Source organism: Lepidochelys kempii, chromosome 12 (genome assembly GCF_965140285.1).
Source record: "Lepidochelys kempii isolate rLepKem1 chromosome 12, rLepKem1.hap1, whole genome shotgun sequence".
NCBI lineage: Eukaryota > Metazoa > Chordata > Testudines > Cheloniidae > Lepidochelys > Lepidochelys kempii.
The window spans coordinates 37728674-37751686 of NC_136391.1; the positions used below are offsets into that span (position 1 = coordinate 37728674).

Here is a 23013-nt window from a genome sequence, read left to right on the forward strand (position 1 = left end):
TGCCAGATAGCCTCACTAGAAGGCAGGTATACATAGCATCATCCCCCATTTACAGATGGGCAGTCTGTGCTTCAGAGGTATTAAGGGCAAGAGTTTCAGACTCCTCCAGGCACAAAAACAGAATAAAAAATGCACACACATTTGTGTGCCTAAATTGTGTGCACATTTACCAAAATCTGCAAGAGCAAATATGCTAATTGTGCATGCAAGTGACTCAAAAGACTGGAACTGATGATAAGTATTCCCCCATTTGTGCACAACGATGGGTCTGAAAATCCAGACCCAAGGGACTTGGGCAAGTCCCCACAAGTCAGTCTGCAGTGTAGGTGTAACTGTGTCGGTTCCATGATAGTAGAGAGACAAGATGGGTGAGGTAATACCTTTCATTGGACCAACCAAGTCAGTATCAGAACCAGGATTACAAACTAGGTCTTTTGACTCTCAGTTCCATGGGCGGCGGGTGAACGTGCCACTGGGGGAGGCTAGCCCTCGACACCTCCCCCTCTGCCCGAGGCCCACCCCTTCCCTTCTGCCCCCCCCACCCAGAGCGCAGTCCCCCACACAACCGCTGGCCCCCCTGCACGGCCCCAGAGTGCCGGGCAGGCGGGTAGCGCAGCTAGAGCGGCCCAAGCCCCCGCACACCCAGCCCTGGGCCTTGCGCACATTGGCCCCAGCCTGCCTGCCCCAGCCTCTCGGCCACAGAATAGCAGGAAGGGAACTGGAATTAGACAGGAGTGGGCTTTGTGGTGGAGCGTGGGCAGGGCTACGCCAGGCTGTTTGGGGAGGCACCGCCTTCCCCTGCCTTTGCTATCCTCCACCCATGCTCAGTCCTCTGTCTGAGGCACTAAACTACAGCGTCTCCAGGAAAATCACTTCACAAAAGATTCCTGTTTGCAAAATAGCGATTGGAAAAAATGATCAAATTGAGAAGATAAATCCTAAACACACCAGCATGGACCTAATGTTTGAGAATCAGGTGTGATCGGAGCAGGCAGTACAAGGATTGCATAAGCAACCTGTGTATTGGTTCAAATGGCCAGCTAGCTATTGGCATATGGTAATTGTGCATGCAAATTAGGCACCCAATTGGACACACATTTTTGTGAGAATAAATTGCATTTTAAAGGTTTTCAATTTGAATAGAGAAAAGTTTCACTAATTACACAGGGATGGCCTTTTTCACTGAGCAGCATCAGTTTTACAGCCAAAGTCCTAGCCAGCAGGAGACGATCTTCCAGACAATGGAGGCCAGTTTCAAATTCCAGGGGCACAAAGTGGGTCTAAAAAGTCTTTCCTACGTCTATTTCAAGCAGATAAAGGTCTTAAGATTCATGACTCCGTTTTAAAAACACTAAAGGCTAATGGGCTGGAACATACTGCTGCCTCTCAATCACTCATTACACAAAGAAATAGGATCTGACAGGGAATAATCCACACAACAACCAACGTGACGTCATCTGTGCATGAGAATGAAATGTAAGGTCACCAGGCCAAGGCACAAAAGCGAGGGCCAATAGCCTGTGCGCTTGGGCCAGACACAAGCCTATGGGGATGCCAGAGCAAAAGAGCTTGAACAGGGGAACGGGTACGATGGATCAGCTGCACAAGACTTGGCCATGTGGTGGAAGCAGCCCAGAATTAACTTGCCATCAGCATGGTCAGTGAAAACAGGGAACATTTCATCACATGGCTAATGACTATTTGCATCGACCTAACTATGTTGACTTAACTCCACCTCCGCAAGAGGCATAGCGCTTAAGTCGGTGTAGCAGACAAGTTAGATAGGGATCAATATTTTAGTGTAGATGCTTACAGCAGAGATCCCTAAACAGTGGGGCGCGCCCCCCTAGGAACATTTGGGGGGGATATGGTGGGGCCTGGGCCAGCCTCCACATGGGGCGGGGAGGGAGCACCACCCAGCCTTGCCCGCAGCTCTGCTCTGGCCACGGCTCTGCTCCAGGCACCAGCCCCAGCCCCCGGCCATGGCTCCATTCCAGGCCCCTGTCTCAGCCCACTTAGCCCTGTCTGCCTCCCGCCCCCAGCTCTTAGCCCCGGCTCGGGGGAAGGGGGCGGTATGGACAAGGGTAAGGGTGGGCGCAACCATGAAAAGTGTAGGGATCACTGGCTTACAGAGTTAGGTCAACCTAACTCTGTAGTATAGAAAACAGCTCAACGAACGGTTTCAGAGTAACAGCCGTGTTAGTGTGTATTCGCAAGAAGAAAAGGAGGACTTGTGGCACCTTAGAGACTAACCAATTTATTTGAGCATAAGCTTTCGTGAGCTACACGAAAGCTTATGCTCACGAAAGCTTATGCTCAAATAAATTGGTTAGTCTCTAAGGTGCCACAGGTACTCCTTTTCTTTTAGCTCAGTGAATTTAATCCTGTGCTTGAGGGCTTTGCTGAATCACGGCAATAGAGAGTCTCTCTCCTCTCCGCATCCAGGAGACCTTTGTACTATCCTCATGCCAAATCTGTGATTAAGTGCCCCCACTCCTCCCAGCTCCATACCAGCATTACCACTGTGTCCCTTCCGTGATCTGTTCACTAATAATCACAGTTACCTCTATGCAGCTACCATGGTGCAAGGTTAGTTGCCCAGCCAGAATCAGGAATGGGAGGTGTGGGCACCAAAGCCTTGGGGCTAATATTGGCGTTATGGGTGACTAAATATCCCTGAGTTTGGGAAGGCTGGGTCCTGTGGTTAGCCAGTAAAATACAGATCACACACTGAACACTGGCTGTTACATTCTGTTCCCTGGCTCTACCAACGCACTTTGTACCCTGCAGGTTACAATAAGGACACAGGACAATGTCTTTTCATCACAGGAGCCATGCAGCAAGTAGCACCAAAGGCCTATGGGCAGATGATCACCTGAACTGAGCATTCAATTGCTGAGCACCCAGCGGGGGGTTTCCACCATCGTCTTTTACATGCAAAGGGTTTTTTTTTTAAATGATGCTTTGCAAACACTGACAAATTCAGCCTTGTGGGGAAATGACCTTGGCCCCCCCATCTCTGTTTGCTCATCTAAGAAATGGGAAAAAGACCAACATGGTCATCAGTGACTTTCAGGTGCCCATCTTGAGACAATTAGGTGTTAAGCAGCAACAGCTCCTCTCATCTTGAGTGAAAAGACAGGGTTCTAGGCGTCTCGAGTTGGGTGCCCAAAACTGGAGATACCCAGAATTAGAGGCTGCTTTTGAGCATTTTGGCCTAAGTGACTTGCCCAAAGCCACAGGGAATCAGGGCAGTGCCACGATTAGATCTGCTGACTCAGAGTCCCATGCATGAACCACTACACCACACCACCTGTCTGAACTACGGAGGCCTTTAGATGGCCAGCTAACAGACCGCCATGATTGGCTGCACACTCTCTGGTGCTTTATAATGCAAAACGACACCTGTTCAGTCTTTTTCCTGCAGATTTGCTGGATCCCTGCTCATTAAGAGCGGGCCCGTGGAGCGTAAATGTCAAAGCAAACCAGGCAGTCTGAGCTAGGCCCATTGCCTTACAAGGATTCATTAGTCCTGCCTGAGCTCTTGGCAGAACAGGTACTCGGCTAATGAGCTCCAGCACCGCTCCTCGCTGTGGTTGGGAGTAGCAGTGGATCCTTCCCAGCTAAACAGAAATATTAGGAGTCACAGAGAAATGTTCAAAGCTGAGAAGCAAAAGAAAATCAAGACAGGGAAACCAACGCTCTCGCCAATAGAGAATCTCACCCGGGCTATTCAGCTGCAGCTGGGGATTCGCTACAGGGACCGGCCACAGCCAGTTCCCCTTGTCACTGGAGAACTGCAGGAACATCTCGTAAAAGACGGGCTCAGGGACTCGTCTCAACAGGTTGGACACCTGTACAGTGCACTGTAAAATAAAACCATGACAATGCTATAACAAAGATGCTGTGTAATTAGCCTTCCTTTGCCCAGATGCAGCTTTATCTGCACCGCAGAGACTTGTTCCGTTTTTAAGCAGAAAAAGACCCTGCGATTTCCACTAACATTTACTGCCTGGGATTTGGGGGCTATTCAGCCCCTTAGATTACGCTCTGGTCTCGATTGAAAGTCTGGCCCTCAGAGAAAAATTCTCCTCTCCTATGCAGTTCGGCTTGATGAGACTCATTCCCAGCCTGGGGATTCCTGGGACACAGGGAATGTCAAAGCTAGACAGATAAGCCACTCGCCCAAGGACCCAGAGGACATCTGTGTCAGGGCAGAGACTAGATTCCCAGATCCCCAGTGCTGGCATACAGACACAGACGTATTAAACAGCAGTATCTGACTGTAAAGACCATGAAAAGATTGAGCATTATTTCAAAATTCATTAACCCCAGGGGGCAGAAGAGTCTTGGGCGCAAGGGAGGAAAATAAATCACTAGCTCTGGATCTGGGAACCCAGTGACTTATCATGGAGTTTCATTGCAACGCCTCCATGCAATTATTGCTGCAGACAACCAGCCTAGACCCTCATTTAGTGCTAGTTCAGAACACGGGAGGCAGGGCGGGGATGGCAGGAAGACGCAAATGTAACTTACAGACTGTTCGTAGGATGTCCCCAAGGAGTAGGCAGCATCGAGTGCACTCTTACAGGTCTGCACAGAGCTAGCAGAGGGACAAGGAAAGGCACTGAGACCAGGCAGTGGTGACGTGCACCAGAGATTCCCAACCCTGCTTCCTGGGACACCTCTGCGCTCCTGGGGCCATTGCTATGAGACCAGTGCTGTCAGTAGGCTGAGGAGACAGCCTCAGACTACACCCTGAGCCAGATCCTGCATGCCATAGGGTGATCAGTAGTGGGGATGGAGCCTCCCAGAAGCAGAAAGAGGGGAAGGTGGGTATGTGACACACGTTTCAGTTGGGGGTTCACTTTCTCCCCTCGCTCTGGCCTCTATTATCCACTTGGTGCAGACACCCAACGTGGTCCCAGGAACGTTAAGAGGTGGTATGTAGAGTGATCAAACAGCTGTATCAGTTAGAGCTGGAGCCTTCCCCACATCTTCCGGCCAATGCAGGATTGTTCCCTGCTGTCAATTGTCTACTGCTTTATCCCATCGTAGGTTTAAAGGTCCCAGGCAACGGCACTTCCACCATTTCCCTTGTGAGACTGCCACAAGGACTGCTCTCAAATAGTCAGCTCCCACTTTCAGCCCATTACCCCTTAGATAGCTATCTTACAGAGCTCCGATTCCTGTAGTACCCAGGCATCTCACAATCCTTTCACTGAATTTATCCCCACCACTCCTCCTTGGGAGGCAGGGCAGGGCTGCAATTCCCCATTTCACAGGTGGGGAACTGAGACAGAGAGAAGATCGCACCGGCAGTCTATGACAGAGAGACCTGAACCCAGGTCTCCCAAGTCCTAGGTTAATGCCCCACCCACCCGACTATCCTTCCTCTCTAGTGCAACTTCAATTCTCTTCTAGTTAAATTCCACTGTCCCAGCCTAACTAACCCCCCTTTAGTGTGACACCCTTCACACGTTTGCACTTACATGTCCCTTCGCCAGGCTGGACGTACTTTGTACTTGTGATCTGCACTCAGCAGTTAGACTTTCCAGCTCCTGGATTATTTTTGTTGCTTCTCCAATTTATCATCAGTAACTGGTAATTATCTCCACAGGGCTGTATGAAGACAGCCCATTCCCCGTCCGGTCTGTGGTGTGCAGCCTCTGCCCATGCAGCCCCCTAAAGCTCTGCTGGCCCTCGCCCCTATCCCATAGGGAATTCCTGTCTAATTTACTGCCCACTGTCACCCCTGCTTTCTGGGTTTGTCCCTCCCATTAAATATCTGTACCATGCTCCTAACCGCTCCAGGCCCCTTTTTACATCTCTGTCCTGATTGTAGCTCCTCCTAATTTAATTTGACCTGCAGTTTTCATCATTGTGCTGGTAACCCCCCCTTCCGGGTCTTTAATGAAGCTGTTGAATAAGAAGACCTCTAACACTAGCCCTTGGGATAACCCTGGAACACCTCCCCACAACTTGATATGCTGATTTTTATTATCCCCTTTTGTTTATGATTCTTCAGCCACCTTGCTCTCACTGTGTCCATGCTCATGCCCCAGCCAATTTGAATTAAGGTGGCGAGCAAGATATCATGTAGGAATTATTACATGGTTGCGGAGACCCAGTGGTTCAAAAGGGGGCCACAGTTCCGATAATGTTGGTGGATCAGACTAAATTTCAGCCCCTAGTTCTAGCAACTGAATCCCAGCACTGGTTACACATCACAGCAAGGAGAAAACAAAATTAACTCACCTGCAAAGTGCCACCTGTCACGTCCTCCCAGCCTAAGAAGTTTCCTTGGGCATCGTACTTTACAAGCTTAAAATTGATCTGGTCAGGGTAGGGAAGACAAAGTACAATCATCAAGTACAAAACTTTGCAGAAGAGCTTGGCAAGTCTAAGGTTTTTCCATGCCCAAGTGCAAGCAGATTTCATTTAGAGCACCCTTTGTTTTAGCTAAGGGAAGGTTTAACAAGGAGCCTGTTCTGAGCTCCCAGTTCAGTAAGATAAGTTTAGAGGAGCAGAGTCTCCTACAAAGAGAGGCAACTTGAGCTGTCCAGGACCCTGTGTGGACACCAAACAAGACCAGGAAAGGGTACAATACCCCAACCACAGCAGTTGAGGTTGAAAGTGAAGACAGGCAGGTTCTGAGAGAGGGCAGGAATGGGACTGGGGTTAATTAATAAAGAACATATGTATTATTTCTCATCTTTTAATTCATACACATAGCTCTGTATGTGTCTGTCTGTGCATCAGCCGTGATTTACCTTGGAGTTCTTTCCAAAGGAAAGTGGAGGCAGCCCTGTCTTGCTATAAAATAGCTTCGGAAGGTTCTGGCTTCTGAAAAGAAAATCAAATCCTATTTGTCCATTAGAAAGAAAGATCGATAGATAGAGATGAACAGTGATAATCAGTAACAGCTTGTCACCCAGTTCTGCAGGCACAGTGGGACTCACTCAGCCTTTGCATACAGGTCGTAGGCCCGGGTTTCCAAGGAGAAGGTGTTCAGAACAACCATGTTGGTTAGGAGCTCGCAGGCAGTCCGGTTGCAAGAGTTCTAGGGAGAGTGCAAATAAGGCAGGGTCGTAGCAAGGGAACGACGTGTGAGTTATCGCAGTACAATCCCTAGTGCGGGCACACTGAGTGGACGTTTTCAGAGAACTATCCACAATGACTCCAAGATCTCTTTCGTGAGCGGTAACAGCTCATTTAGACCCCATCATTTTAAATGTATAGTTGGGATTATGTTTTCCAATATGCTCAAAGAAAGACAGACCAAAAAAACTCTCCGTGGGAGAAAGCAGAGTGCGCCTGCCCGTCTGAGCACCTCCATCTTGGATCCCTTCAATCCCAGCCTGTCCCCTCTGTGCACAGACTTCCTACATGCAAAAGAGCGCGCTTGGACAAAGAACCCTAGCTACAAACACTATCTCAGGAGCTTATACAGCCCTGCACTGGAGTATCTGAGTGCCTCACAACATTTACCCTCCTAACACACTGTGGGGCAGGGCTGATATTCCCATTTTACAGGGGGCAAAATGAGGCACAGAGCAACTAAGTGATTTGCCCAAAGTCACACAGAAAGTCTGTGGCAAAACAGGGAACTAAAGCCCAGGTCTCCTGAGTCCCACGCTAGCTCCCTAACCAGTAGACCATCCTTCCTCTCTAAAGGATGTGATTGCAGAGCCATTGGCCATTATCTTTGAAAACTCATGGCCATCGGGGGAGGTCCTGGACGACTGGAAAAAGGCTAATGTAGTGCCCATCTTTAAAAATTTGGGCCAAAAGAAATCTGATGAGGTTCAACAAGGACAAGGGCAGAGTCCTGCACTTAGGACGGAAGAATCCCATGCACCGCTACAGGCTGGGGACCGAATGGCTAGGCAGCAGTTCTGTAGAAAAGGACCTAGGGATTACAGGGGACGAGAAGCTGGATATGAGTCAACAGTGTGCCCTTGTTGCCAAGAAGGCCAATGGCATTTTGGGATGTATAAGTGGGGCATTGCCAGCAGATAGAGGGACGTGATCGTTCCCCTCTATTCGACATTGGTGAGGCCTCATCTGGAGTACTGTGTCCAGTTTTGGGCCCCACACTACAAGCAGGATGTGGAAAAATTGGAAAGAGTCCAGCGGAGGGCAACAAAAATTATTCGGGGACTGGAACACATGACTTATGAGGAGAGGCTGAGGGAACTGGGATTGTTTAGTCTGCAGAAGAGAAGAATGAGGGGATTTGATAGCTGCTTTCAACTACCTGAAAGGGGGGTTCCAAAGAGGATGGCTCTAGACTGTTCTCAGTGGTAGCAGATGACAGAACAAGGAGTAATGGTCTCAAGTTGCAGCGGGGTAGGTTTAGGTTGGATATTAGGAAAAACTTTTTCACTAGGAGGGTGATGAATCACTGGAATGCGTTACCTAGGGAGGTGGTGGAATCTTCTTCCTTAGAAGTTTTTAAGGTCAGGCTTGACAAAGCCCTGGCTGGGATGATTTAGTTGGGGATTTGAGCAGGGGGTTGGACTGGATGATCTCCTGAAGTCCCTTCCAACCCTGATATTCTATGATTCTATGAAAGGGAGAGGAAACAGCCGAAGAGAGTAGCAGCAACATTACTTACATTACAAGCCAGAAAACTGCCATCAAGGAAGGTGGCCTCCCTGAGTGAGGTGGGCTGCCAGGAACTCTGCATGGAAGAGGATGTTCTGGCTGCAGAAGGTTCTTGGTAACACTGAGGGTCTGTCTACCTGGCAGTCAGAGCTGTGACATGTCGGTAACATGCACAAGCTAGCTTTGGTCTAGCTCAGGGGTGGGCAAACTTTTTGGCCTGAGGGCCATATCGGGGTTCCAAAACTGTATGGGGGACCGCGTAGGAAAGTCTGTGCCTCCGCAAACAGCCTGGCTCCCGCCCCAACTGCCCCCCTCAGAACCCCTGACCTATCCAAGCCCCCCTGCTCCTTGTCCCCTGATTGCCCCCTCCCAGGACCCCCCCACCCCTAACTGCCCCCCTGGGACTCCATCCCCTATCCAATCCCCCCTGCTCCCTGTCCCCTGACTGCCCCGACCCCTATCCACACCCCAACCCCCTGACAGGGCCCCCGGGTTTCCCATACCTATCCAACCCCCCCATACCCCTGACCCCTATCCGTACCCCTGACCAGCTCCCCGATACCCCACCCCCTACCCAACCCCGCCTGCTCCTTGTCCCCTGACTGCACCCCCACCCCCTGACAGGCCCCCCGGGACTCCCACACCTATCCAACCCCCCCCGTTTCCCCCCCGAAACCTCCACCCCATTCAACTGCCCCCTGCCCCGACTGCCCCCTGGGACCCCCTGCGCCTTATCCAACCCGTCCCCCCGCTCCTCGCCCCCTTACCAGGCCGCTCAGAGCACCAGGACTGGCAGCTGCGCCGCCCGGCTGGACCTTGCACCCCCGCCACCCAGAGCGCTGGCGGCCCAGCAAACTGAGGCTGCAGGGCTGGGGGACAGCAGGGAGGGGCCAGGGGCGAGCCTCCCCCGCCGGGAGCTCAAGGGCCGGGCAGGAGGGTGCCGCGGGCCACCTCACCTCTGGTCTAGCTAGATCGAATAACAGCAGCGGAGATGCAGCAGCAGAGGGTAGCCAGTGGAGTACCTACCCGGGCTGCCGGGGCGTCATTGCGATTGTTACTGGAGCTAGCTAGAGCCAAGTTAGCTCCGGTATGGCGTCTACATGTACTGCACCTCTCTGACTGCCGCGCAGGCATGCCGAGACAGGGAGAAGGGCCGGTTAGAATCCCGATTTGCACCTACACAAGCACCGCACGCCGACGCCTGGCCCCTCACGGTCCGGCCGTCAGCACGGACGCATCGCAGGCCTGGAAGACAGAGGAGCGTCAGCAGCTGCGGAAGGCGGGAGCTGGGGTTGCCAAGTTACCGCGCGATCAGCTCTGGGAGCACCCAAAGTTCTCGAACGCATCCAAAATTGGAGCCTGACCCTGCTCAGGTCTTCACTGTGGTAGGCCACACGGGCCCAGAGCAAGTCTGGTGAGTCACTGGAGCTGTGGGGAACTCTGCTAATGACTTCACTCCGCTCCAGCATGCAGCCTCCAGCTGGCAGAGTCAATGCAGACTGACCAGCATTAGCCAGAAGAGACTAAGGAGCACTGGGTTGGGCTGGCTTCATTTCCTCTGCGATTGAAGCTCTTGCACTAACACGTGGCAGAAACGCATAGCCAGGGACGCAGACAGGCTTTCCACTGGGCAGGTGCTTTTTAAAGCAAGTCACTACATTTGGATCTAGGTTTCAAAACACCCTCCCCACTCCGACAGGTCAGAGCTGGAGTTTTGGTTTGGCCCATTACAGAGCTGTGGGCCAGCTGCAAAATTCAGCTCCCAAGTTCTGGGGTGTTTGGCTCAGGGCCACCCTTAAATCAATCAGTTTTCAAGCATTTGGCATAGCCAGCTCCCACTCACCTGCAGGGCTTTTCACCAGGTGCTCCCCACACGGGCTGCACTGAAACGCCTCTGTGTCAAGGAACTGGCTGGGGCCACAGTTCCCTGGTGGAGTGGTGCTGCTCTCCATTTGGGCAGAGCAGCAAAGAGGGTAAAGCAGCCAGGCAGAGAGCAAACAGTAGCCCGCTAAAAAGCGAGACATTTTTTCTGAGCTCCAGCAGACGTCTGCCGAGCTTCCTTCCAAAGCCCTTCGCCTCTTGCTGGCTGTATGTGTAGATAACAGCATCCGTGGTTACCAGCACTGGCCACTGGTGTTACACAACAGAAAAACTGCTTCATTCAGCATGTACCTGGGGTAACTGAGAACACGGCGGAGACTTCCCTCTTCTGTGAGTGCAGGCTTGGGGACGGGAGGCTGAGAGCTGGAACGACCAACTCAAGGACAATCGGATCTTCGGGCTGGGCAGGGAAGCAAACAGGGGCAGTGCAACTTGCACAGTTAAACAGGCACGCAACCAACACGACCCCCTGGCACTAGGTGCCTGGGACAGACCAACAATGCAGCAGCAGACTGCTATTGTAAGGATCTTAACAGGGTGGGGTGGGGGGTTTTTTTATTTAATTTATTTATTTTACAGGAAATGGGTTTAGTAAAAAGGCAAATGTAAAATCTGTATCTGCCTTGCCCCTTCCTTAGAATCTTGCATTTGCTTGTAAAGTAGAGGAGAAGAATATCTCCGCTCTAAACAGTCTGTTCTCTGGCTTTAACCATTCAGTTACTTCACAGCTAGGGGGTTTATGTTTATGATTCCTCTCTATAGGAAGGAATGTTGGAGGCTGCTGGAATATGACTATTAGAGCTAGTAGGGGATGTCAGAGGAAGTTGGGGATGAGAAGAATATGGGTTATTCAGCTTGAGAATGGGACGGTTGCCTCTTTAAGACGTCTGCCAGTCTGCAGAGACAGCAGCCAGTTTGTTCTCTCAGCTGCAGCAGCTTGTTACAGAGGTGGGACACACACACTGTACTTCTCTCCTGGAGACTTACTTTTGTTCTTCTTTGTTTGTATTAATCTAAGACTCAGGTCAGTTCTGAAGGAGGATACATATTCTGCTCTCTGTGTATCGAAGCATGAGCGGAGAGGCAAGCAGCAGTAGTGGAAGTGAAGCTTAAAGAACAGGGAAACAGGACAGTAATGCAGAGAGAAGGCCAGACAAAGAAAGAGAGAAATGCAGAGTGTTGCCATGAGAAAGTGAAGGATCAGGAATAAACTCACTGATTCAGACTTGTTCTAGTATTCTCTGCCTTTATTGATCTATTCCATGAAGCAACAGCATTTACCATATTAACACATCCTCCACGAGACTCTTAAATATGAAACATTTACAATCTAGAGAGCTTGAGACCACATCTGCCTGTCAAGGTTCTTCCCCTTGAAACCTCCCTTGGTTTTCAGTTAGACTCACTCAGCCTCACTGGCTGAAGGTAGGCTTATGGTCAATTTAGTATATAAGGGTCCCAAAGCCTCTCTCTTTACCAGATGCTGGGCCAAATTCACCCCTGCCATAACTCCGAATGAAGCCAGTGGCATGGTACCAGATGTATAGTTGGCCCATTTAATGCAGTGTTGTCACTGCTGAATCAAATGAGGCACATTCGATGGGGTCCCAGCATTTGCCCAAAGCTGGAACGTAAGTGCATAGACATGCAATTCCCTCAGACGACACGTGGTGGGGCTACAAAACAATTAATATAGGACTGCTGCAAGAACAAGAGGATTAAAAGAGCAGCTCCACTCTCCTGCCCTCGGCCAGTACATTGGCCAGCAGCAGGGCAGTGCTGTGGACGCTGGTTTTGCAGTTCAATATTTACCAACGTCTTTGTGCTGAGCAAGTATTTCGCCAACAGGACACTGACGAAAAGGCTACCGGTGAAATAAAGGTGATGGGGCTAGCTCTCAGACATTGCTGTTGGCAGTCACTGGAGGCCTACAGAGTCACCTCCACTCCCACCCCAAACCTCAGTACAGTCTAAGCGGAGTTTCCCCAAAACTCTAAGGAAAGAAAGTGTGGCCCAGTGCCCAGGGTACCCGAACGGGAGTCGGGAGATTTGGAATCTAGCCCTGACTCTGCCCCAGATCCACTGCGGGGTCACCCGCATCACTGTAAAATAGTGATCATCATAATCACTGGGATTATGGTTGGGATTATGGTAGTGCCAAGAGGGCCTGCATGGGATCGGGGCCCCATGGTGCCAGACACTGCGCGCACGCACCCTGTAAGAGGCAACCCCTGCCCTGAAGAGCTTGCAATCTAAATAGACAAGACAGATAACGGATGAGCGAAAGGGAGTCTTTTGATCCCCATTTTACAGCTGGGGAAACTGGGGCACAGAGCGATTTAGTGACACGCTCAAGGTCACACAGGGAGTCTGTGGCCGAGACAGGAACTGAACCCAGATTTTCTGACTCCCAGTCCAACCATCAGGATTTCCTACCTTTTGCAAAGTACAGATGAAACACCCTCTATAAGTACAAAGTGTTGTAACAGGAGAGCGCTTTCCTGGAAAAGTTCCCTTTCCTGTTCACCACTGTGGGAAGCAGCAGGAGTAGGAGGGAGTACTACTAGGGATTTCTTACCCTTCCCCTTCCCCACCCTCCCACAGAAGAAGTGCAGAAGAAGAGGGGGAGATGGCAGTCCCCTTGAATGCAGAGTCAAACACTTATTTGATAACTGCCAGATCCAAGGTGATTGACACAGTGGACCTCATCCTAAAAGAGAGAGCCTGCGGTGTCAGAGGAGTGAAAGTACTTGGAAAGGCACTCGAAGAACGCAAATGACTGCTGATGAGTTTGTGACATAGGTAACTGCTAGGGATATGGGGGCAAATTCACTTTTTAACCCCAGGGAAGAATTTGGGTCATAATTTGTACCAAGGATCTCAGAACACTTAAACACCCCTTTGCACTTTTAGTTAAGCCTCACTACACCCCTGGGCATGTTGAGTATTACTAAGCCTATTTTACAGAGGAGGAAACTGAGGCATGGGGCGGGTAAGTGACTTGATCCTGATCACAGAGTGAGTCAGTGGCAGAGATGGGAATAGAACCCAGGAGTTCCCAGCTCTTAATGCTCTGCTCTAAATCACTAGACTATACTTGGGATGGAGCAGAATTCCACTACCCCCATCTGTGATCTAAGCCAATTAGGGGAGGAGGAATGGGGAAGTCACCTGATAAACCATCTATCCAATGCTTTTTCATCATCACGCCATAGATAGCTCGCGGCCTCCTGTGGATTACGCTTTCCGCGTTGTCCCTTTGCAAGGCGAGCAGGAGGGGCTGGTTCAGTGTACAGACGTATCTACTGAGGCAATGCTGCTCTCCATCTGGATAGCAAGATTGGCCTTTTCGGCCATCTTCTGGCAGTACTCGTACGTGGACCTCTTGATCCACTCGACTGTGTTGCGCTCTGGCCGGAAGAGAATGACATAGCATTTGTAGAGGAACAAGGCGGCCAGGGAGCTGTAGGCGGATAACAGGATAACGACGCCTAGGACGACATTCACCATCTTGCTTCTGCTGGAGTGCAGGACAGGGGTGACGGCGAGCCAGGTGACGAAGAAAATCATCATGGCGTAGGCAATGCCTTGGGCATCATTGAAGTTGGCTGGCAGGGACTGGCTTTTCATAGCACACGCCAGGGCACAGAAAGCGAGGAAACACAGGTACCCATTAACAAAAGAGGAGCCCAGACCTGCATCTCTGTGGCATTCCAGGAGTATACGGGGCTCCCCCGCTGGGTAAACTCTCCTGGCATCCGGGGGGTCTAGATAGACCCAAAGCATGCAGATGAGACACTGGATAAAGGGCCCCACTCCCATGATAATGAGATAGAGTCTCATCTGGAGCTTGCTTGGCCTCCCTACAGGACTTTCAAAGGAGCAGAGGTTCTGGATGGTCTTGGCAAGCACGCTGGAGAGGCAGAGAGCAAAGCTGATCCCAAACACTGGTTTCTGGAGTTTGCATTTCAGGCTAGTGGGTTCTCCTATGACCAAGAGGGTGCTGGAGAAAGCGCACAGGAAGCCTGCCATGTTGCAGTAGAATATGAACCCACCAGCAGTCTTGACAATGGGTGTGTCACCATGCCGGATGTACACGACCAGGACCAAGATGGTGAGCAACATCCCCAGGGCAGCCAAGCTCGCCAGGGATATGCTGATGGGTTCCAACCAGGACAGGTAGACGCAGCTCTTTGGCCAGCATGACGTGCTTCCCCTTTCTGACCATTCGCTCAAAGGGCAGGGCCAACAGTTCTGAATGGCTGGAAAGACAAGACAAGTCTCTATGACCGAGCAAGGGTTCCCTCTGTACTAGCTAAAAGATGGGGACACTGAAACAGGCCTGAAAAGGCTGACACCCCAAAGTCTCCTGCCGTCAAAGCAAACTGATGGCCCCCGCTCCCATCTCAGCAGGGACTGGCCCAAACCAAACTCTTTAGCCAAGTGATGGGACCTTGATCCTTCATTGTGGCCCCAAGTATGACTCTATCCATCAAGAGAAGGCCTATGGCACTATGACCTGGTGGTATGACTCCTCCCCATCCCCCAAACCTGGTGATCAGTATCCATCAGTGCACATCAGCATTGTATGGGTAAGCACCGCCACACCTTTACTCCTTGTGATATTACTGCAGTCCCAATACCTGTCCTTTTCTCCCCAGAATAAGCATGGTGGACTCTGCCAGTGATTCTTTAACAGGGAATTCCAACCAGCAATTACCCTCTGAGAGGGAAAACATCCCAGCTCATCTATTTCTGCTGCTGTTCTTGACCCTCCTTATATTCTGACTTCTCCTTGGTGCAAGTGTCTTCTTCTCTGCAGCTTCTGCTTGCAGGAACCATCTCCCTATATCTCTTCTCCCCAGTAACTCTTCATCTTATTTCAAGGCACATCTGAGACCATTTTCACCTTTTTCTGCACCTCTTAAATTTTTCTGCCCCTCTGTTCTTCTTTAACTCTAATTGCTCTGTTCAGCATTTTAAGAGACAAGTGCAAAAAAGGTGCATTACAGAAAGTAAAATTCTATTGGATTTATATTAATGGTTTAAATGTGGCAGGAGAAAAATAGAGAGCCCATTAAAAATATAGGTGGGAAAAATCTCATCTATTGGAAACACAGGAATTAAGTAGGTACTTTGTCAGATCTGCATGCCAAGGAACCTGGTATTACCCGAGCCGTTGCTGTAAGTCCCTGCTTCACACTTGTCACAGTCGTAGCAGCAGTTCAGAGGCAGAAAGTCATGGGGTTTCTTCCTCTGGCCAGGCTGACAGCTGCGCAGACAGGACGAGCTCAGCACCTGTGTGAAAAACAGACAGCCACGGGGCAGCCTGGGGCTCCTGTGATGTGCACAGAGCCCTGTTTCCATCCACCAGTCCCAGGCACCCAGGGGGCAGCCTGTTTCTCTGAAGGTTTAATTTAAGCCAGTGGAATCATTGCTACAATGGGGCACAGAGCTGGGTGTTAACAGAGCTGAAGGGTCACCTGACAAATGCATAATCAGAGTGCACAACACACAGGATGAAATGGAATTACGTGCATTCCTTGGCTTGTCCCTGCAGAGCCAAGCACTTGAGTCCCTTTTTGCCCAGAAGGCTACTTGCACCCCCCTTCTATTTTAGCTGGCGCTAACTAGACCCACCTGCCAGCATGACTCAGCAGTCATCACCCTGCATCCCAAAGCCGGGTTTTAGCACCTGACTCAGCTGAAGAGCCCTTGGTTCCTATACAGGGTCTGACAGTCTGTCACCCAACACAGGGACCTGTGTGGCACCGGGCTGGAAAACAAACAGGCTTTCCTTGGCAAGTCTGGAGTAGAAAATACCACTGCCCCCTCACCTCCCTTTGGCTGGAGTGGCACCAGCTGGTAGCATTCACTGCTTGGAGGGTCAGGACTCCATCTTCTGAGACAGTCCAGGAGAAAATGTCAAAAAGGTTCCAACTGGGCAGGATTAGAGGAGTGTAGTTGGAAAGAACAAAAGCTTCAAACTGGAGTACAGAGGGGAAGGAAATCATAGAAGATTAGGGTCAGAAGGAACCTCAGGAGGTCATCTAGTCCAACCCCCAATGATCAGACACGCCAGAACAGACCAGAACAATAGCAATATTCAGGAACCACAACTTCTGGGCAGGAAGGAAGGATTTTAAGCTTCAATCTGAGTTATGCATCTTGTTCCTCTGTAACACAGGGCAGGGCTTATGGGAATCGCATTTTGGTAAAAAACAACTAGAGCATCAGTTTAGTGTGTGAGCTGCTATGATATCTCAGCAATGGACACAAATGCAGATGGATTAGAAAAAAGATCTGGCTGGAAAATAATTCCAAACTTGAGATTTCACCTTTTTTTTTAATGGAGTTTCAAAGAAAAGGCTTTCATACTTCAACCCTTTCTTTGACCAACTCCAATAGAAAGATTGATCTTTTACCAGTGAACCATGTCCTGCCCTTGTAAACAGATATACCTGATGAGGTAATTGGTACAGGCTGGTCAAAAATGTTTAGTCCAAACCATTTTTCAATAAAAAATTCATTTTTGATACAAGAAAAATTTTCACAAAAGCCACTGCTTTTCATGGAAAATTGTAACTGTTCATTGAAAAACTGAGCACCTGAAAACTGAAAAGTTTTTGGGTTTCAGCTGAAAAATGAAAAATTTTGATTTGGAAAAGTCACCAAAAGAACCCCATGGGAACTGGCTGCATTACAGCCAGGGGCTCCAACGATGCACTGGAATGGCTCAGCAAGAGGGGATACTATGGTGCATCATGGGTGATGTAGTCCAGCCAGCAAGCCGAGCCCAGCCCATAGATAGGAAAGAGAATCCAAACTAAAACCCCCATGAGATATCACAGCAACATTTACAAACTGAAATTTTTAAACTTTTGGCTGAAAAATTCTAATTTTGATTTTTTGCTGAAAAAAGTCTACATTTTTCTGCGGAGAAAAAATAATCCACCCAGCTCTATTAATAGAGTCTGGATACTCTGTGTTTCACCCTCTTCTGCTAATTTGAGTGGCTTTCTTCTGGCATGCTAGTCTGATTTATACATTGGTTTAGATCGCCATGGCTGAACAGACTTGCACTTATCCGAAGGGCTGGGCTTACGTATTTTTTAACTTTTTTTATGCTGCTTAAAGAAAGCCTGAAAACTGTTTTACTTTAGAAATGCAGGTCTTGTTTTACCTTCTTTACCTGGAAGACTGTGGACAACTGGAGTGCAAGTAGCTTTATAACGCTAGAGGCAGCCAGGTGAGGGAAACTTGATTAAAGTAGATGGGAAGTGATTTTTATCCAGAGTATGAGAGCTCTACAATGTTCAATGCCTTTTTAAACTGAAATGCTTGAGGGAAAAGTTCTCCTTGTTAAACAGCCAGTGCCCAGCCAATTGAAAAAGTTCCCAGTCAACATCCCTGACACATCCAAGGAACGACTGAGCAAAAACAAGGAAGACAGTCCTAATATTTCTAAACAAAAACCAGAAAATAAAAACTCCTAGCAAAATAAAAAGTTTTTAAAACAACCCCATTTAAGTCTTCCCTCTACACATAAACTAAACAAGGGGACACAATACACTTTTCCCATTGCAGGTCACCCGTAAACAATAACCTGTATTTACCTGGGATTTAAAAGCATTAGAGTTTCCTATGTGGGCACAGAGAATTTTGTTGTCTTTGCAAAAGGCATCAATGGCCAGCTGCAACTTGCTGAAGAAAGTGGCCAGCTGGTAGATTACATCATCTGATGCCAACCTATGAAGGCATGTAGCACATGCATTGATGGGGTCCCGAGTGCAGTTCTTTTCTTCAAAAGGAAGATGTACTTCCAGGAAGGGTAGATAGTTAAAGCAGATCTGGTGCTGCAGGGAGCTATTGACTTCACAGTGATAGCAAAGTTGTCTAAACATGTACTCAAGTGACTCCTCCCCAGAGTCCTGATGACCTAGTGTTTGCAAGTATTCCAGGAACCCAGGGATAGTCCTAGCTCTCTTGTGCAGGGACATAATGCCATCATAGTGGTGAGGTACAGTAAAGAGTAATGGAGCTTTGGACCAGAAGCAACACAAAATCACTTGCTTTCCAGGGACACTTTCCACAAGCGACTTCTCGCGAAAGTTACCACTATAGTCAAAAATGACCGTCACGTTCCCCCTCGTCTTCATGATGCTGCTGTGCAAGGCCGTGGCGTTTGCAGAGCCCTGCTCATGCATCTCAAGGCAGAACTCGTCCTTGTCCTTCTGGGTGAAATTTCTGGCTATGCCTAATATTTCCTTTTCACTGGTCTGGATGACACCGAGCACATTCCAGCCCAAGAACTGGACGAGCATTGTCAAAGTCTCAACAGCTCCTTCGCCATCCAACTCAACCTCCTTGCTGTAAATCATCAATTGGTCATGAAGAACAAAGACCTGCAACACAAGGGCCATTCTGCTTTAAGCGTGGCATATCCCTCACCTGGGTGTTCTTTCATGACTAAAGCCAATAGGAGACCTGATCCTGGGAAGCACAGGAGGGCCTAGTCCTGCTTAGTTTATGAGATCTGATAAGATCACAGCCTGAGGTACAGTGGTACGCTTGCAAAGCCAAACATCCTTGGTGGGGCGCCATTAAAGTCAATGGATTGCCACCAGGGTTGTGGCCCAAACATCACTGCTTTTTTTCCAGCCAGAACAATTTATAAATTGTGACTGTGCACAAACAGGCGTGCACACACACACCTGACACAAACAGGAGTGCAGACATGCGGCACACCCATCCACACACCCCGACACATACATGCACACACTGCCATGCGCGTGCAAGCTTACCGTTGGCAAATACTTTGTAAAAAAGAAGACATTCCACTTATATCTCATGTTGTAAGTGGTGATGAGGGTGATGATTTGCTCCACTCCATTTTCATGGTTGGTCCAGATATGTTTGAGGTGGAAAAAGCTGCACGTGGGAGGCATTTCACAATGAGTAACAATTTTATAGCCCACACGGAGGTTGCTATCCGGAAACTGTGTCCCGGTTTGCAAAGCAAACCTTATTAACTGGGCCCAGATTAAGTCTTGCAAGCTGGGAAGACAGAAAACAGTCAAGACAACATGGCACGTTATGGACTATGTACTAGGTGCATCATGATGGAATTGCATTGCACAGGTGCAAACAAATGGATCTGGGGCAAAAACTCAATCATGTGCTTCGCTATCTGCAGCCCATTCAGCATCATTACTAACCAGCTATGAACATCCAAGCACACAGGATCTGCTCAATCCCATTTCTCTCTAGGCCATGGGGGGAGAATGATATGTTAACACTGGCATGAGAAGGCATGGAAAATTATCATTTATTATTATTTGTATTGCAGTAGTACATAGGAGTTGTGGTCACAGACCAGGACTGCATTATGGTAGATGCTGTACAAACAGAACAAAAAAACAATCCCTGCCCCAAAAGGCTTCCAATCTAAGGATTTAACAGGATTTCTACATTATAGCCATGCTGTTGGTCTCTATTAGTCGTTCCATTATTAACCCTTGCTTGTGGGCGTTATGAGATCGGCTGCAAAAGGTCAATCCAAGACAAAGACACAGACAGTTTCCAGAGGACACGTAGGAGCCATTGTTAAAATGTAAAGATTATTTAATCCTACTTATTTTGAATAAAAAGCTAGTAACAGTTTCATTCAAAGGGCATCTGACACTATTCAGCAAGTCATTCTCGAGGGCTAAGAATGGGGGAGTGCATTGTATTGAGATTGTACTGCTGTGGCAGGAACATATCCATTCCAACAGCATACAAATTGGATTCCCTCCTGCCTGTATGCTATTGGGATGTGCTGTAAAGCTAAGACAACCCTAGAGTAGCACTAAACTCATCAGCCAAAGAGAAAAATCTTGAAGATAAAATGGAGCTGGGAGACAAGCAAATGCAATGGATTAAACAACAACCTAACCGGCACTTTACCTGACATAGGAAGAGAAACAGACTTCAAATATCCCCAAGACATAGACGTCTCCCTCCTGTTCCCAGATTCCGTCGCAATCTTGGACTGACTCTTGAGCAGAAACCAGGTGTGTGACAGCTAGCAGAAGAGCCCAGCCAGCGATGGACATCTTGCAAAGTGTCCTCTGCCAGATTCTCTCCTGGAGGCTACACAAATAGGGACCTCCGCCCCACAAGCCACAGAATTTAAATAAAGCACCTGACTCTTCCCACACGCTCTCATCTGTCACCCCAGATGGTCCCAATGCTGGAGGCTTTAGTGGAAAAGATTTTTTAAAACTCCATAATGTTCTTAGTTTGGCGTAAATTCCCGACCTGCCCAGCTGGCGATTGTTGTGTATTGAGGCATTAAAACGTGTAGCTAGCTAGAATAGCTGCAGATTCATAGATTCTGAGGCCACCCCCCCCCCCACTGCAAACAGTCCATGTCTGGGTTGCAGAATTCGACTCTGGGAAACCAAATTGGAAGCAAAACCTCGGTAGAAAACCCTGCTAGAAAACGCCGCTCTCGGCAGTCGAGGGGGCTCAGTGCAGTGGTTGAGCCCCACTCATGCATACCAAACTCTCACCCCACCTTTACCCTGCATTCTGCGCATTTTGTAGTTTATGCAAACAGGAAACATCCTGTTCCGGAGCGATCTCCTCCTGGTTCAAACGACCTGTAGCCTTCAGGCCATGCAAAAGAGTTGGGGAGGTGGTGGGAGAGCCATGATGAGGCTAGGGAGCGGAATAGCTCATCCCGAGCCATTTGCAAAAGGACACAATTAGCAAAAAGGCAAATTCTGCGTTTAGCATTTTCAAAACAAAAATCTCTTCTCTGGATAGGTGCTGCTTCCAGAGACGAACCTGCCTCTCCTGGTGCCCGCCTGCCCCAGATAGAGGAGGGAAGATGAGTATTCATCACAGAGAAAGGGACCCCAGTGTATCTAAACCTTCTGTCTCCTCCATGTGTGCATGGAACCTGCAGGATGATTCTGCTGGGCTCCTGTCTCCTTCCCCTGCCCAGCAGTGGCTGCATCTTATGCCTGAACACTTCATTCTCCCTCCCACCAACGCACTGAGACTCATCTCCCTCAGCCTGAGCGCCAAGCTAGAAGGCCTCATCTCCTCTCCCACCAAGCTGGGATCTTCATGTGCTCAGCTCACCTCTTCCTCAGCACCAGCCCCACATCAGAGCATGGCACCTGTCCACCGGGGGCCTGACCTGAGAACCTCCTATCAAGCCTTCAGGAGCTGGCCTTTCCTTATTGGGATTCACACCTTAGCACCTACCAGGACCCAAAGGGTTAATTGAAACATTCCTTGAATGCGGCAGACCGGACCAGGCATATAACCAAGACATGCTTATTGGGTTCTAATGCAAAGCCACCAGATTCATAGATATTAAGGTCAGAAGGGACCATTATGATCATCTAGTCTGACCTCCTGCACAATGCAGGCCACCGAATCTCACCCACCCACTCCTGCGATAAACCTCTCACCTATATCTGAGCTATTGAAGTCCTCAAATCATGGTTTAAAGACTTCAAGGTGCAGAGAATCCTCCAGCAAGTGACCCGTGCCCCATGCTACAGAGGAAGGTGAAAAACCCCCAGGGCCTCTTCCAATCTGCCCTGGAGGAAAATTCCTTCCCGACCCCAAATATGGCGATCAGCTGAACCCTGAGCATGTGGGCAAGATTCACCAGCCAGATACCCAGGAAAGAATTCTCTGTAGTAACTCAGATCCCACCCCATCTAACATCCCATTACAGGCCATTGGGCCTATTTACCATGAATAGTTAAAGACCAATTAATTGCCAAAATCACAGCACAGTCAGTTGGTTGGCTTCACCCAAGCTCCCACACCACAATGTTATGTAAGAACAGCCCATTGGCCGACCTGAGCAGTTCAGTGTACCCCGATTCATTTATGTCAGACTGTTTATGTGACACGGGTCATGTATGGTTTCATTGGCAAACTACCACCACATTGGTCATTAATATTTTTGCGTGGCGTGTGTACGGGAACTGCCCAAGAGACCACACAAATATGAAGAAAATGTGATGCTCAAATGTGTTTACCAGACAAAGGACAGGCCTTTGCCTCCAGCCAGGTGTCATCAAAGTCCACTAGCAATCATGCATCCAGTGGCCATTCGTTTGCATTTTAGCAAACACCAGCCAGGGAAGGAACTAGCATGGAATTTCCTTCACCAGCAGACTTCATGTCTCCTGTCTCATGGCCTCAATGAACTTTACTTTTGGGGGAAACCTTGAGAGCAATCTGTGAAAGGTTGCCCCCAGGGTGCCACTGAGCTCACCTGATCCACCAGCCTGGGTTCTCTTTGCACTGTGTTGCTGTGACAGGTTCTCAAGCCCCCTTCCAGCACACACACAGGTAGGGACACACCCAGCGGCAATTTCACACAGAGGCTGAGATCAGCTCTGCATGGGAAAGCTCAGCTAAGGAACTGCCCAGAACTCAAGCGCACACCCCCTCTGGAGTGTAAACCCAAAATTATATAGTCTTGCACTGCCCAGAGAACTATACAGT

General features: G+C 49.2%; 1 protein-coding gene across 2 annotated transcripts; it reads right to left on the bottom strand.

Moving 5' to 3' along the window:
• Positions 1-13109: 13109 nt before the first annotated feature.
• LOC140896556 (extracellular calcium-sensing receptor) lies at positions 13110-19738 on the bottom strand. 2 transcript variants are annotated; one of them, XM_078848056.1, is made up of 3 exons: positions 19296-19738; positions 15663-16478; positions 13110-14753 (listed from the first exon to the last, which is right to left on the bottom strand). In XM_078848056.1, exons 2-3 carry the CDS (start codon positions 15856-15858, stop codon positions 13777-13779), a joined length of 1173 nt encoding a protein of 390 aa, XP_078704182.1. In that variant the 5' UTR covers positions 15859-16478; positions 19296-19738; the 3' UTR covers positions 13110-13776. The 2 variants fall into 2 exon arrangements, with proteins under 2 accessions (XP_078704182.1, XP_078704183.1); XM_078848057.1 differs by lacking the exon at positions 19296-19738 and adding an exon at positions 18108-18881.
• Between the last annotated feature and the right edge of the window lie 3275 nt (positions 19739-23013).